Consider the following 16377-nt stretch of genomic DNA (forward strand, 5'->3'; position numbering starts at 1 on the left):
CTAACTATAACGTCCCTGTAACCATTGTTTTTTCAGTGAATTCTTATGTTGTTCTTTTTTAAAGTAAAGTAATTTTCATTACTATACAGTAATCCAACCTAACCCCACAGTCAGCCTTTGGCTGTGCGCGGTGGGAGCTGGCTGTAGGGCCTGTCTTTCTGATCTGAGAATAGGTGGGGGAGGGTGTCTCTGGGTGTGAGAGTGGCTGTGGGAGTGCCTGTCTGGGTGTGAGAGGGTCTACGTGGATGTGAGAGTGGGTGTGTGAGTGTCTGATTGTGCTCCAATAGATGAAAGATGCATTCACCTCCACGAAGGATTTCAGATCATTTTTCAATATGGAATCATGAACCAAACACACTTGCTTTGCCTTGAGCCAAGCCCAGGAGTTAGGATCGTTTGTCCTTTCCAAAAGTGATGCTTCAACTGGGGCACCTGCTACATTTATATTTGTAATTGCTTCCTGTTGAGGTTTAATTTCTGTGAAATGAGCATCATGGCCAGAATGCAAGCTCACCTGCTCGTTTATCCAACAAGAGTCCACAGTTTTCAACAAAATGTCTATCCAACCGGAGTACTTTCTACTGGTTAGTTAGTAAGTCCTACCTTGTTGGATTAATGGCCAGTGTGGGGGAGGGGAGCAACAGAGCCCCCCCCTGTTGATTTTTGCTTTGGTGACACCTCCTCCGCGCTTGTTTTTAAAAAAAATGTTTTAGCCGCAAATCTGTGACTTCGCAAATTCTCATCAAAATTGTTTTAATAAAGTGTTTTTATGCCCAGGTGGGGACCCTCTGGGGAGGAACCATGGCCTAGATATACACATTTGGGTTTCCTTTGATTCCTCTTAAACTACTGAACTGATTAACACCAAATAACAAAACGTGTAGTCTGCGGACCGAAAGCTAACAGTCTGCTAAATTGGTGTAATTCCGCCCAGCAGTTCGGGCTGTGGTCGTGTTCAAAACTCCAATGGGAATTAACATGAAAAATGCACCTTTTTATGATCCCCCTCCACTCCCTCTTTTTGACAGATCAGCCTCGAAACTTTCCATGCACACCAAGAATCGCCAGCACACTTTTTTTTGGAAAGTTTCATGAAGATTCGCCAAAGATATAGGCAAGTCAAAAAATAATTCTATGGCTCCCATTTCCAGTCTGAGCAGCGAATCAGGCCGCTCAGACCAATCACAATGCTGCTGTCAGTAGTGTTGTGATTGGCTCGGAGCCTGTGCAGCCGGAAAGAGGACGGAGGGAAGACGAACGCGTCTCCCCTCAAAGGTAAGTGTTTAAAAGCCCCCGTCCTTTTGCACCCTTCCACCCCTGTTCAGTGGCAGCTGCCACTGCCACCAAGCCACTAGTCTGTTCATCCTAATTTCATCCTGTACCCTGATAATGTAGATATTTTTTTTCTTGGGAATTGTTGGAGAGTTTTCTGGCTGCAAAAGATCAAAACAGTGGTCTGTTGCAGAATCTGTTAGTTTACTGCTAGCTTATTGGTCGTTGGTTTGTGCTGAGGGTGCATGAAAGAGTGATTGGTTTTATACTGAGATACTGATGCCATTGCAGGGCTTAAGGTTGTAGTGATGAGCCTAAGCTGTATAGTCACACGTCTCCTTTTTAAACTCCACAGATGGCAAGAGGAGGAACACAGGAAAATGGACCTGCACCCGCCATAGAGAGGCTGGGCATTAAACCCTATTCCTGGAACACTGAGTGCCTGAGAGGTGATGCAGAAGCTACTGGCTGGGCAACCTCCTTCCCACAAGCGCTGGGGCTAGCAGCTTCGTTCAGGTGAGGATCCAGAGGGTTTGCAGCTGTAAGATAACTGTGGTGCTCTCTGAGGCCTGTATGTTGCTTATTCATGCGGTGTGAACGCTGTGTATAGTGGGGCGATGTGGCATTAGCAATTCAATTTCAATTATTAGCTTACATACATTTATTCTACAGATGACTGCACTCATTGCCTTACACGAAATAAGAAAATCACACTCTAGTCTAACTAACCGGATTTATTTGGAACTATGAGAAAGCTAGTCGGTGTGTAAAAACTGCTATATGTACTGTTGGATGGAGGAGCCTGGTGCTGCTGAAAGTTTGGCTAAATCTTTGGATTCCAATGAATAACAGTGTAAATTGCTAAACTGCTATGAGAGTTCTTAATATTTAGTAGATATTCTGATTAAATATGCCCAACCACTTCATAAGGAGTGTTTAAACACTGGAGAAGTCATTGTTTTAACAAGTTCACTCCGAGTGTTTGTGAGGCCTGGTTAGAGTTTGGGTAGATACAGCTAGGTGTCTAATCCAGCAGTGGTTCGACATACAGCACGTTAGTCTAAGCAGTGTTTACCTTCAATGTATTGGGATGACTATTCTATGATGAGGGCCTAGCTTGATTTCAAGGCACTTGTAGTATTCTATACTGAGGAAAAACATGATACTGTTTGGATACACGTGTTCATTATTTCAGATACCAAATAATGTATGTACTCCCAAACTGGGATTACTTAAAATGCTAGATTGGTGTTATTGGTTGAATTGTATTATTTCGTAGAGAAAATTATTAGAAGAGTGATCTGTCCAGTTCACAATTGTGCATAGAATTGTTGAACTAATCAATTGATTATTGAATTTTTCATATCTGGGAAATTATGATAATCTTTGCGAGGAAGGGATTATGGTTATTCTACATTAATTGATTATGTGATTTACTTTTTTCCTCATGGAACCATTGTTTCATATATTGTCATATGTATATTGCCACGGAAAGCACCTGTTTTTCTATAGATGGTTCCATTCATCTACACCAGTTCTTGCACAGATTTGTCTCATACAGCACAAAGTAAGAAAATAACTTTTATTTTCAAGATCTCTCATCTCCTGTTATCAAAATATGTAAATGTGAGTTAACTTGTATGGCTTCATCACTAGAGCCTCCAATGTCACAAGGAACTATTACTCTTGATAGGATTAGTTCAAAATTGGGAGCATGAAATATTGAATGTATTGGAAAAGGTTTGATTTTCATGCAGAAGCTAATTCACATTTAATTTGTTAACATTCTCATTATTTCAATATTTTTGAGAGAAACATGCAAGGGTCACAAGAGAAAACATTTGCAACTTTGCACATCCCTACTACGGTTTTGACACTTATTAATTGCGACTGCACCTGCTCAACTTTATACAGCCTCAAATGTTATCCAGAGATGTTGGGTTGTGCCAAAACACGTGTGATAGTTTGGCCAGCATTTCGAAATGGCCTGATTGATTTCATTGGAGGGCAGTATGGATTTGACATGCATAAAATGCCCTATAGACCAAACTAAGCCCATTACTGAAGCTTCTCAGTGTCTTCATTTCAACTATACAACCTAGTATAAATTAATATTTTCGTGGTTAAAGCATATACATTCATTGAGTTCCCAGTTGCTTCACAGAAAATCATAGTCTGTAAGGGTCGCAAAATTCATCAGCCCATGCGGGTGTCCAATCATCTGCTTTCTCATTCTTCAGCACCGATCTGCTGTACCGCGTTGCTGATGCCACGGCGACTGAAGTCAGAGCAAAGCACAACTACTTCATGTCCATTGGTGACTACAGCGACCACACTGGCCTCAGCTGCTTCAGCCCCGTCGTCAACATCATGAGACACCCATTATGGGGGCGCAACCAGGTGAACCAGTTGTGTGTCCTAACTCTGTATTTTAAAGCGTGTGTGTGTGTGGGTGTGTTAGTGCCCATGTTCTCCCGCATTAGCAGGTACATAATGTGACACATGTCCAAATAAATTCTGTGATGTACATGTAAGTTACCACATTGGTCTGTATAGCGGGGGAGGTTTTCACTTTTATGATACATGATTTGTGATCCAGTGGCAACGTGATTAGAGTCATGTGTACATGCCTTTTTACCCATACCCATGTATAGAAAGTGCCTACTGCTCTCTCCTGTAAAAGCTGAGTTTAGTCCCTAGAACTGGTGTCCTTGGTTATTGTTATGACTGGCACATGCATGAAAGGTGTCTGTGGCTTGTGTGGGTTTCTACATGTTTCGAAAGGCGTCATGAGTCCTGGGGTTCATTAGGGTCCATTGGACACAACGTGTCTTTGCTGCACCAAATGGTGGTCTGCTCTGGGCTTGGCTGGTGATGTCCATCTTTGACATCCCAGCATGCAGTTACACACCCTCCTGTACCACTGCCTGAACCTGAATGGAGAAGGTCCCCAGCCTATTCCTTATATCTGTAGACTAGGTTTCTTTGCCTGAACAAAACCCAACCTACACCTGTTCCGTGTGTTGTGGCTACCTACCCTGACAACAGAGCTCCAGAAAAAGACCAATAAACAAAGCACTTAAGCCAGGGTAAGCCAGGAAGAGCTAAGCAGGAAGCCTATGAAAGGCCACTAGAGGATTAAAAGAGCTGACCCTCTCAGCCAGTATTTGATTCATCTAGGCTGACCAAGCAACAAGATGGCCCCCACACCATGTAATAAATGACCAGGAGTGGAATGTTTCTGTGGTTGCCATTCTCCTCCAAACAAGACATAAGTGAGGGAAAATGTGATCGTTTGCCTTGAGCTGGTTGGCCTAGAGACAGAAGGCATGCCAACCTTCTGGCACATGGATCTGAATTGTTTCTGCCAGGAAGAGACACTTGATCCCAGGAGGACAGCACGAGGGCCAGCCAACTGAAAGACTGTTAATAGGGAAGCCTGAGGAACTGAAACTGCAAAGGCGTGAAAGACTGCCCAGCGTACTGGAGAAGCAGGAAGACATCAGAGCTGGGGACCTGCCTCTATCACATTTAATACTGAGAGGATTAGTCTGTATCGTCCTTGACATGTCCTAGCCTGTCTTCTTCAAAACTCCATAGAAAACAGTAGAAACTCTTCCTTCAACCTCCGACATGAGGTTAAACTCCATCAACAAAAAAAGGCCATCCTAAATCTTGAATCAAGGGACTCCTCCTCCTTCTATTCCTTACAACTCAATAGATGTTACTTGTTAAAGATATAGTAACCATTGACTCTTCCCAGTAAAGTCAATGGCTAGTACTGCCAATAAGGCTCACTGTCGTCACCGTTGGGACATGTAGGTGCCCGAGCACTGAAAAATCTCTACAGATTCCAACATTCTGGTCTGTGCAGAAAAGGCTCCCATTACACATACTGGAAACTGGCCCACTATTTTTTTTTTATTTTGCCATTACTATAGGGGGTTAGTTGGGCCCTTAACAGGCCATTGCACACAATTCATTGGGCTGTGCCGCTCAACCAGGCAGGAGTAAACCTACGCAGACTCACCAAGGACATCACCGAGAGAACACAAGATGTTTGTTGTGGGTGGAAAACATTTGGTTCAGGTAGTGTTTTTAGATTGGGAACGATTCGCCTTTCAAAATGTTCCATTAATCGTACACTTCGGCTATTTTTAGGGTTGACTCTTTTTATTCAAGAGTATCCTTGGGTTCCAAGTCAGATACTTTAAAAAAAAGAACTTGATTGCCTATGTGTTTCAGATAATTACCTAACTCCACCTGCAGCATTCTCCTAGGATAACATTGTCCTCAATGATCAATGTTAAACACGGATTTAGAGCTTAGCATAAAGGTGCTAGAAATACATTTGGTGTTATAATTTAGGTCCACAAGGTGTTAGGGTTTACATATTCATATATTCCTATGCATTGCAGTGCTATTGTTCCTTACATATATGTATGTCGCAGTATTTAGCAATATATTTTTATAATAAAAAATGGATGGCATTTCTTATTGATTTTAAGTGTCCTTTAGCGTCAGTTATGCTTGCTAAATGTCATGGCTCTAGTAGGCTGGAAGCCAGTTTGTGCAGGGTATTACATTTTCTCATTTCTGCAAAAATTGCCTTGTTTCCACTTTTGTCATCTGGAAGCTGGATTTTCGTAGAATAATGAGCTCAGTACTGTATTTATGAGTGGTTTCGTCTTCTCAAGGATGTATCACCTCCTCCAGGATAAGATAATGTAATCTGCACATTAGATAAGGTTTTGCTGAATGTTTTTGTCACCTGATTTGGTTCTATAGATTTGTACTGGGGAAAAATATATAAATTGTTCTAAATTTCATTAGTTTTAGCATTAGGCTCGAACAGACCTTTTCCTAGCTTGAGCGCTGGTCAGTGAAATTATAACTGCCTACTGATTATTTGCTGTGCTGCTTGCAATCTTTGCATCAAACATAGTATAGACTTGTAGGCTTACCGAATTGTTGTGTTTTATTTTTAAGAGGGCATTTTGGTTTCCATTGCATATAATAATTATAAACATACTATTTTATTCCCTTGTTATTAAAGTTCCTTTCTTATTCTTAAGTAAAACACTCATTGTTAACTTTTTGAGTGTTGTCAATTGTGTCATACTGATTCAAGGCCCTTACTTAGGGCAATGATTTGGCAGATGCCAGACATCTGTTGCTTTTTGCCGGATGTCCCAGCTACCGTATTTAGAGTGCATACAGACTTTATGCAATTCGAATAGGACAGATGAAGCACTTGCTGCTTTTGGTGCATGTATGTCCCACATCCAGGAACTTCTAAATAAGATCCTATACACCCTTACTTAGAGTTTGGAAGACAAGCCACTCCGTCAAAATGTAGAAGATGTCCCATCTGTTGTATTTAAAACACCATTGACTATAATGAACTTGTAATATAGCGGACAGGACATCGACACATTTTAGAATGAGAGCCCTGTCCACTGAACACTAGATAAGGGTGAAAATCTCAAAGTTCCTCCATAAGCCCCAACTATTTTCCCTTGCTCCCTTGAAGGAGTTGGTTGCATTAAGGTTTTCCAGTTTAGAGTGCCCACTGAGAGGACCACTAACCTCAAACTGCCGCAAGCACCCAAGAAAAGGCCTGTTTGGGTACCAATAACAAATTTATTTGTGTAGAATGCAAATAATTGAAGGTTGTGAAACAAGTGTCAAGCTTAAAGGAGCCTTGGAGAAGAATCATGGACTGACCTATAACCTTTACTCGAAACACCATGTATTTTCACAGGCAACCAATAAGCAGATCATATAGAAGACAATAGGTTGACATGTTGTCTGTTGTTCGTGTGTTAGCAGAGTTACATAGATAAGTACATACTGAACCTCTAACCGCATGTAGGTTGGCCAGAACCCTGTTTTCTTTAACACCAATGGCATAATCTCGAATGTATATTTACCTGTCAATTAAATAATTCCCCTTTGTCTGTCCCAAGACATTTTGAATTTAGTTACAAATTTTACTTCAATACTCCAGCTGCTTGTTGGCTCAGTTTTACACTATCCTAACTGCAAAGAGGCATAAAGCTCCCCATCGCATTTCTTATCTCATGATCCCTAGTGCTGTAGCCCATTCTCCAATGGAATATGTTGACCGTCTCAACTGTGTTTATATTTGTAAAGCATTTAACTGTCCCAGCAACATTGTCCTAACCCTACATTACTCCTTACATATCCTCATGATAATTTAATGTTTTTCTGCCATATCTCCCCACTCTTTCCTCTGCTGTGTTTATACAATAAAGTATTTAAATGTCTCTAACATATGTTGGCTGATGTATTGAGATAATCACTGTGGAAAATCTTGCATATAGAGGCCACTGGTCTATTCTTGTCTGATGTGTTCACTATCATAACCCTAATAATATTAGTAGCTCAGGATGATTTTCATTAAACATAAGTACCTCGTATTAGAGAAAAGGTTGGCGATTCCTGGGCCATATAACAGCTCAGTAGACACACTCCACTGAACTCAACAGTCCTGTATTTATATTACTAGGCATTTGGTCTTGTGGTTGGATCTTGGCATTCATCCTTAACAGGGTTCACCTCCATTTTAGAAGAGCAGCTACAATGTGCCTCCGTGGATCCTTTTACTTCCAAGGCACTATGTACAGACAGTTCCACAAGGGTCAGCTTCGTACCCCTTTCTGTGTGACATGTCATGCACTGCTTCAGTTGATCCACATTAGCTGCAACCTTCTCACTATTCACAGATCAGATAAATTTTTTTTATCTTTGATGCTGTATGGGATAGAGATATGACCTTTAAACAATGCATTTTACAGAATTGTCAAGGACTGTTGGTACAAGATATGTCGGCTTGGCAGAGGAATATGGGCCTGATTTAGATTTTGGTGGACAGGTTACTCCTTCACAAACACGACAGATATGCCGTTGCCGTGTTATCATTCCGTTATATCCTATGGAAATCGTAGTATGGATGACGGGATATCCGTCACATTTGTGACAGAGTTACCCGTTCGCAACACTCTGAATCAGGCCCTATATTAACTACCAACAGGGAAAAACAAATTCATGGCGGTAGCTACATAGCTATTTGACAACGTTGCTTTATTTGGTGCCTTCTCATAGAGGCAAGTGAGACCACCGCAGAACCTACAGACCCCTGCAGTGGAGTCATCAAACCCTGATGTTTACCTGACTTTCTGACTCCTTGTGAGAAATCGTGTTACCCATCTGAAGTGAGCTATTCTTTGGGTACCAGTAAAAGCCAGACTACAGGCTTTTTATATTATGGAGAAAATTTCTCTGTGCCAACCCGAAGGCCACTGTGTCTAGTTTGTTTTATACTTGTCATGGTTCCATTGGGAGGGTTGGAGGGCAGAGTTGTGTGCTTTGACCAACGCTTTCAATGAGTAAGTAAACATCCACGAAGAGGCACTTTTGCTGTCCTTCCTGGATGCACTTAGGGGCTATCTCTTTTGCAAACTTTTTTATTTTATCCACTATTGAATGCTAATGATTACTGTGTATATTGGTAACAAGATGCTGGTCAGTTTGCAGTGTACATTTTATAAATAACGGGCTAAGACGTAATATTAAATAATATCTCCCTTTCCCTCCTCTTCTACATTATTCACATCCAGGAGATATTTAAACACACAAATCTTGTCATCCAAGTACCTCTCCCTTCGTTCCAGTATTCATATATTTAAACCCATCAATTATATAATGCCCCCCAGTCTACTCTATGCATATCAATGAAATACTTCAAAGTATGATTCATCTATACCCTTCCTTTCTCTTCTACAGATGTTTTTTCCTAAAGGTTTCCACATCTCCCCTTTCCTACTTCCTGCTCAGTATCTGTAGATTATCCCCTCCTTCCTATTCTACTGGGTGAGGAGGGGGTATTAAAATATCTATCTTGTATCTCCGTTTTTCTTCATCATCATCTTCACTCCTCCTCTCCACTATATATGCCACCGGCTATATAAGTGCCTATCACCTCCCTCCTATTTCTCTCACCCTCTACAGTTCTCTTATCCTCAAAGTATTTAAATGCCTCACTTGTGTCTTATCTTTCAACGATTTTATTTTCTTTACGCCCATTTGGTATTTAAAAGTTTCTCTCATGTCCCCCTTTCCCACAACCCCGCAGGATTTATACTTATTGGGAAGATGATTTGCCTAATGTACGCTAATGTAAAGTTGGTAATGCTGATGGTAATGCTGATGGATAAATACAACCTGCTCGTGCCTCCTATGTCTGTCTGAAACTTCCCCGCACTTTTCCTTCCCTGCAGGAGACTTACGGTGAAGACCCACACTTGAGTGGAACCCTCTCCGCAGCCTTTGTGAAGGGGTTGCAGGGAGCCCACCCTCGCTACGTCAAGGCCAGTGCAGGCTGCAAGCACTTTGCTGTCCACGGCGGACCAGAGAACATTCCGGAGTCCAGGTTCAGCTTCAACGCCAAGGTGAGCCCACTGACCTGATGAGGTGGCCGCAAAAGGAGACAGCTTCTCACATATACACCTATCGGCCACTTGAACGTCTAATCCTTAATAAAAGTAAACAGTGGCAAAGAACTATCCACTGTAGTGCCTTGTGGATCGGTGCATGCCACATGGAGACCTCCCGTGTGCTTGCAAGAAACTCCTGGACCTGGAGAGGATCTTTACCTGTAATTGAAGCACATATGTCCAAAGCCAGAAAAAGCATTTCGAATATAGTTATATAAATATACTTTTAATTTAAAACTAAATCCATCCCAAGATAGTCCACAGACTACCACTGACACAGATATCTGATGCTTACTGTCCTCGTTTGCATTAGATCACGCACACATCTTAACGTCCTGTGTCAGTCTCCAAATGGTCCAGGTTTTATTTATGGTCCTCAGCTTGCTATTTCTGTCGTTTACTATTTGATTGTTTTGCCTGCACCGCTCCATTATAACCTTTTAACCTTTTAGACAGCTGCCTATGGCTATGCCAGTTGTTAAAGACCCTGAACCTTATAGACCAGAGCCACAGGGAGCGTGTCAAAAGTGACCGATACAAATAAAACAATGATAAGTTAAGGTTTGTACTATCCCAAGATCACCTTCAGAAAAGGAAGCACACATGGCCAAGGTGCAGTGCATGTTTGTGTGGTGTGATTTGAACGGAGGGTGGTGGTGTTATGTGTGTGACTGGTTTGTGTGCATCAGTTGTTTAGACCTGAACGCTGTTTGTGACTGATTTGTACTTGCTGATGGGATGTATTGCTGTATATGTTTAAATGGCATTAACATAAATGGATGTTTGAACGAGTAATGGAAATGTTTAAAAGCGTGAATGTGACGGGGATTGGTTTTAATAGTTTAAGTAATAATGATGTTTTTATGGTGTATGTGTCAATGGAGGTTGTGAGAGAAGTATATCAATGATGAGTGAATGAGTGGCGACTATGACAATGGTGTGTGTTGTGTGTGGGCTTGCTTCTGTATGTGTTTATATCTAGCATTGTGTACCGGGTTTCAGCAACATAGATTTTCTCTTCCGAGCAGTGTTATGTCTTTGACTCGTTGGTCCAGTATTAGCTCCCTTCAGAAGACCACTGTGAGAAATCCAGTGAGCCGAGGGTTTCATCTCTTTCTCGTATACTATAGTGAGTGCTCAAAGCCCCTAATATTATTCTCTTTCCCCAGAACTGCACTGTAATTGTTATTGTGCCCCAACACTGTACTTTATTTTCAGAAGAGCTCTACCACAGCTCAAACATACCAGCATTATCCTTCTCTAGAAGAGCTCTTAGTGTTATCGTGCCCAAGCATTGTCATTTCTTTCCAAAAAAGCACTGAAACCAGAATTATTACCTTTCTACTGTAGAACTCTGCTCTGGCAGTTCTGCGACATTGTTATGTCTCTCCGGAGTAGAGACTCTCCCGAGAGACCCCAGGTTAATTCTCTCTCTCTCTCCCTCTCTCTACTAGTAATGTCCTATCACTGCCCCGAGTAGGTTGGTCTGCTTTGTAACAATAGTGTATCAGAACAGCGGGATTCCATGAACGCAGATTCACCAAAACGCTGGCAGTAGTGAAAGTGAGCTCTTACACCCTCTGACCCCTGAGATCATATGAGGATGGGACCTTTATCCCACAATTAGCGCATAAAAGCCTTCTATTTGTTGTTGAGAGGCAATGGAAAGCATTACAGAGTAATTTTAGAGCCCTGTTTACTTCATTTTATTGCCACTGCCTGCATGACCCTTGAGACTAAGTATAGCAAGAACAATGCTGGCGGAGACCGATGGAAAAGCCATAGTTGTGACTGCTAATGTGGCTATCATTACATGAAGTCCCTTTCTGAGTCCCCCAGGGCAGTTGTTCTATGAGCAGGGCCCTTCATGGTGTTAAAGGACACCAACAGTGGACACTTAGAACCTGGTTTAGACTTCAGAGCACGAATTGCACTCTGTCAAGGAGGCAGAATAAAATACACCATAGCCATCCTCCAAATTTAGAGTTGTCACCCAGCCCACCGGACATCTCTAGTCATTGATACGAACCGCTGTCACTGCAATTCCTGTCAATAAGTTAAAGGTTTATCAGACCACTCTGTAAAACATGATGGCTACCCATCAAGCTTAAAACAAGTTTTTATTTCTTCAGAAACAAAATCCCAAAGCAGTATTTTTTTTTTTCTTTTAAACAATAACTAATGAACCCATACCATGGGAGTTTTTCCCATGGTGTGGGGATCATACATTTATTTTTTTAATGTTCCTTACCACCACGTTTTTCACAGCAGTAAAGGAGAATAAAAACTGGGCATTCGACTGTCTACTCCAATTAGGTCGGGCTTTTGAATGACCAAACAGCCTTTGCTCCATTGCACCATTTGGAGAAATATATCAGCAGCAGAGACTGAGTAGTCTCTGTCGCTGGCACACCAAGGTCCTCCCAACTGTAAATCAGGCTTCTTGACCTTCAGCTTGGTGGAGAAGGTACTCTGACACCATTGTGACAGAGTATGCTCTCCACTAAACTCTAAATCAGCCCCTTAATCCCAGCAGTCATGGACAATCTATGTTTTCCTGAATTCATAGGGAGTCTCTTTCCTTGACTGGCAAATCCTGATATGAGTGAATCTACACTAGTAAATTTACTCTTACATTAGATAGTTAATTAACGATTTTTGCTTATTCATCCTTTGCGAGTGTAAATTTACTAGAAAGTGTAGAGGTATATGTCTCCAACCCATGCATTGAGAGGGGAGAGTCTAATTTATCTGTATAAAGTTACTACAAGTAACTTTTCACACGTTAAGGGCAGAGGTAGTCCTAGGGTAAAGTTAAGGAGCATTGCACAATGTTTATTTAACTTATAATGCGTACAAATGTTTCTATGTTACATAATAATATAAATGAGTTTCAGATATTTTAAATGTAGAATAAACATTTTGAAATACTACTGCACTAGTTACTCAATTTTGAATAAATATGTAATTCATTTTAATGTATTAAATATATATTTTTACAGGTGTATTAAAACACACCTACTTGAAATGTTTATACTTATTTACTATGTAGTACAAGTTTCTAAAAGCTATGTATAGATTTAATTTAAATTAATGTAATTATTAAAAAGAAAAAGAAAGTAACTTATTTTTAAATTAAAAATGTTATTAAACTAATACCTATTTTTATATATACTTTTGTAAACATTAAATTACTTTGATATAAACGTTTAAACGTCAAAATAAATGAATTGATTTTAACAATATTTCCTATTGGGTTCTATTTTAAGTCCCTACCTCCACTGTTTCCTATGAGACAGTGTTTCAGTGCCAGTGCTTGGCCATGTGTGGTGCTACTTACTCCAGGTCCCCAATTGCAACGTTTAAGCCAACCTCGATTGAGGGCAGGCCGGCTACAGAACTCACACAGAGCCCTCTGAAAAGGTACCTTGGATGGAACAAGCGTTGGCGTGGAAGACTTGATGCATGGGTTCTGATCCACACAGATGGGTAAATGTATTGTCCTCAAGCCATGCAGACAGGTCCAGAGTCAGTGTCCAGCCCCTCTTGATGCAGGCGATGCAGCATCATTAAGTGGCACAGTGATGTTCTCTGATCACGATGCGCCGTTGTGAAATCTCGCAGCGGGTCCTGCATTGTTGTGGGATCAGGCCTGCGTCAGTGTTGAAGGGCACTGCATTGGTTCCGAGCAGTGCAACGGCCTGGATGCATCGAGTCTTGCAGAGATACAGCTGCAGAACCCACTTCTGAGGCCCAGGACTGGATTGACAGCTCAGGCATGGGACGACTCACAGATGGCAGAGTCCAGCAGCTGAAGCAAAGTGGAGGGAAGTCCTTGATGTCTAAGAGACTTCAAGAATAGGGGGCAAGCCAAAAAGCCATTGGAGAACTTGGGTTTAAGGATGTAGAGAGCAGGTCCAGTCCTTCTCACTCTCAGGTGCTAGCGCGCCCGGTCTTTAGTAAGTAAACTTACAAGGGTACACATATAGGTCAATGAACCTTTTGAATCGCATGGAGTATCCTAGTCATGCAGTGACCACTGAACCAGTAATCAACATCAATAAACAAGATAAACACCTTATGAAACCACAATAGAAACCATATTAATAAATAAAAAATAACCACTACTCATGAAAAGGTCTAACAAGTTTTATTCCCTATTGCTTACAATTCTAATTATCTGTTAATTCAATCTGTATTCAAATAAATTCTTTATTAATTCATCAATTATAAGACATTATTTCTTGAAGACAACATATGCAGCAAAGCAACACCATAAGCTATAAATATTCAGCATTAATAATTTAATCCAGCAATTAAGTTCGTCAGTCATTTGTCACCGTCAACGTCACCCCTAACAACCTACCTACCCAAGATTAGCATTAGCATGGGGGTCTTCATGCAAAAACAATTTAGAGAAAACATTAATTTGGAAAAACCTAAGTGTGAATCTCTACAAAACCGCGCAGTTGGTACCTAGAAGAAAAGGCACAAAATCGTGAGTCTCATTTTCATAGCTACCTATCCAGGATGGATCAGCAACAAGTCAGTCTTCGTCTCCAGGTCATCAATAGTCAGCTACAGATCAGGCTCACAGAGTATGAGCCCAATATCAGCACCTCGGACAGCGTCTCTTGACGTCATCAACTTTCTCCTCGCAGTTCTGATTCCTCACTCCCAGTCCATCCCACTAATTGCTAATTGGTCACTCAGTCAGAAGATATGACTCTAACCTATAGTTTTTATTTACCAAATCATATTCTTATATTTCACAAAACGCTGATTGGTTCTTCTAGCGATGAGGACATCATCCGGCTCTTCAGGTATCAAAATTGTTGCATATGGTTCTCTAGTCAGAGCTTCCATTGTTCAAGTCCTAGGAAAGTACATTTAGCCTACACTACACATAATTGTTTCAAATTGCCTTCACCATCTCCTGTCCATCGGTACATTGCAGAATGTTCTAGCTAAGCGACTTGAACTCTGAGTGGTTCAAGGTCTCTGTTTCCAGTTACCAGTCCTTTGCAAGGCGTTCAAATTCTCCGTGTTCAGAGCGAGCAAGGCCCAGTGAAACTAGGCCTCTGGTACGGCTAACTTAAAACTATTGAATTAATACAAAACATAGGTTATATATCTCATTATGACATATTAGTACATTTTTCTCATATATTTTTCATTATTTCTCACATCTAGTCACTTTAGTACAGTTGGTGATCACTCCCCGAGGGCACATTTCTAAACATGCACATTATTTTCTACTATTAATTTCTCTATGTATTTTTCTCATTGATATACACACATATAAGTCATTAGAAATTTCTCAATTAACATATCTGCTCCAACACAGGCAAAAAGCAGCCGGGCATTATAGAAAAACAGATAGCAAAGTGGAAGTCCCTTCTACAGTTCAGCAATCAGTAGGCAGCTGACCAACACAGTGATGCAGTTTGGCAGTCCTGTTTGGTCCCTCCTGGCAGCACGGCAGCTCTTCCTCCTGGCAGAATGTCCTTTGTTCCAGTAGAGCTCTGATTTGGTGGGGTCTGGGGTCCAGTACATATACCCAGTTGGGCCTTTGAAGTGGGGTAGACTTCAAAGAGAGGCATTGAATTGCACAAGGCCCCTGTCCTTCCTCCCCTGGTTCCAGGCACTCTACAGGAGGTTATGCAGCTTTTTGTTTGGAGACAGGCACAGCCATTTTCAGGTGTGTCAGCTCCTCCCTCCAATCCCGCCCAGGAAGGCCCATCAGCCTGGCGATGGGTCATCAGGATGCAAACGTCACACCCAGCTCCCTTTGTGTGTGACTGTCTAAAGAGAATGCACACAGCCCAGCTGTCAGCCACCCTAGACATGTATTCAGAGACAGGCAGAGGCACAGAATGGTTAAAGTAGGAACATGGCAACTTTCTAAAAGTGGCATTTTCAGACTTACTATTTAGAATCCAACTTCACCATAAGTTGTGTTTTTAAATTTCGAGTCCATAGACACCAAACTCCAAATTTCTATATTCTTTCAATGGGCCGTTACACTTAACGGCTGCTTCAAGGTTACCCCAATGTTAACCTGTGGTAGAGATAGGCCTTGCAGTATTGAAAAACAAATTTAACAGCTTTTCACTACCACAACATGTTAAACTTAAAAGTACATGTCCAACGTTTTAAATACACTGCACCCTTCCCTTGGTGCTAACTAGAGGCTGCCGAAGGAGTGATGTATAAGTAATAAAAAAGGAAGGTTTGGGCCTGGCAAGTGTATGCTCCTGCCAGGTTGAAATGGCAGTTTTAAACCGCATACACAGACTCTGCAGTGGCAGGCTTGTGACATGTTTAAAGGGCTACTGCAGTGGGTGGCACAATCAGTGCTACAGGCCCACTAGTAGCATTTAATTTACAGGCCCTGAGCACATATATTGCACTTTACTAGGGACTTACAAGTAAATTAAATATGGCAATTGTGGATAAGGCAATATTACCATGTTTAGAGTACAGAGCACCTGCACTTTAGCACCAGTCAGCAGTGGTAAAGTACACAGAATCCTAAAGCCAGCAAAAATGAAGTCAGAAAAAACAGGAGACCAGAAGGCAAAAA

The 16377-nt window shown here is 41.4% G+C and overlaps 1 protein-coding gene across 1 annotated transcript in view; it reads left to right on the plus strand.

Annotated features, from left to right (window-relative positions):
• The window catches only part of LOC138284728 (uncharacterized), a 108454-nt gene that overhangs the window by 25946 nt on the left and 66131 nt on the right, over positions 1-16377 (plus strand). The window contains exons 3-5 of the mRNA XM_069223842.1: positions 1628-1788; positions 3513-3672; positions 9576-9746. Coding sequence (XP_069079943.1) covers positions 1628-1788; positions 3513-3672; positions 9576-9746 — 492 coding nt within the window. The remainder of the gene's footprint in view (positions 1-1627; positions 1789-3512; positions 3673-9575; positions 9747-16377) is intronic.

Source organism: Pleurodeles waltl, chromosome 3_1, assembly GCF_031143425.1.
Source record: "Pleurodeles waltl isolate 20211129_DDA chromosome 3_1, aPleWal1.hap1.20221129, whole genome shotgun sequence".
Classification (NCBI taxonomy): Eukaryota; Metazoa; Chordata; class Amphibia; order Caudata; family Salamandridae; genus Pleurodeles; species Pleurodeles waltl.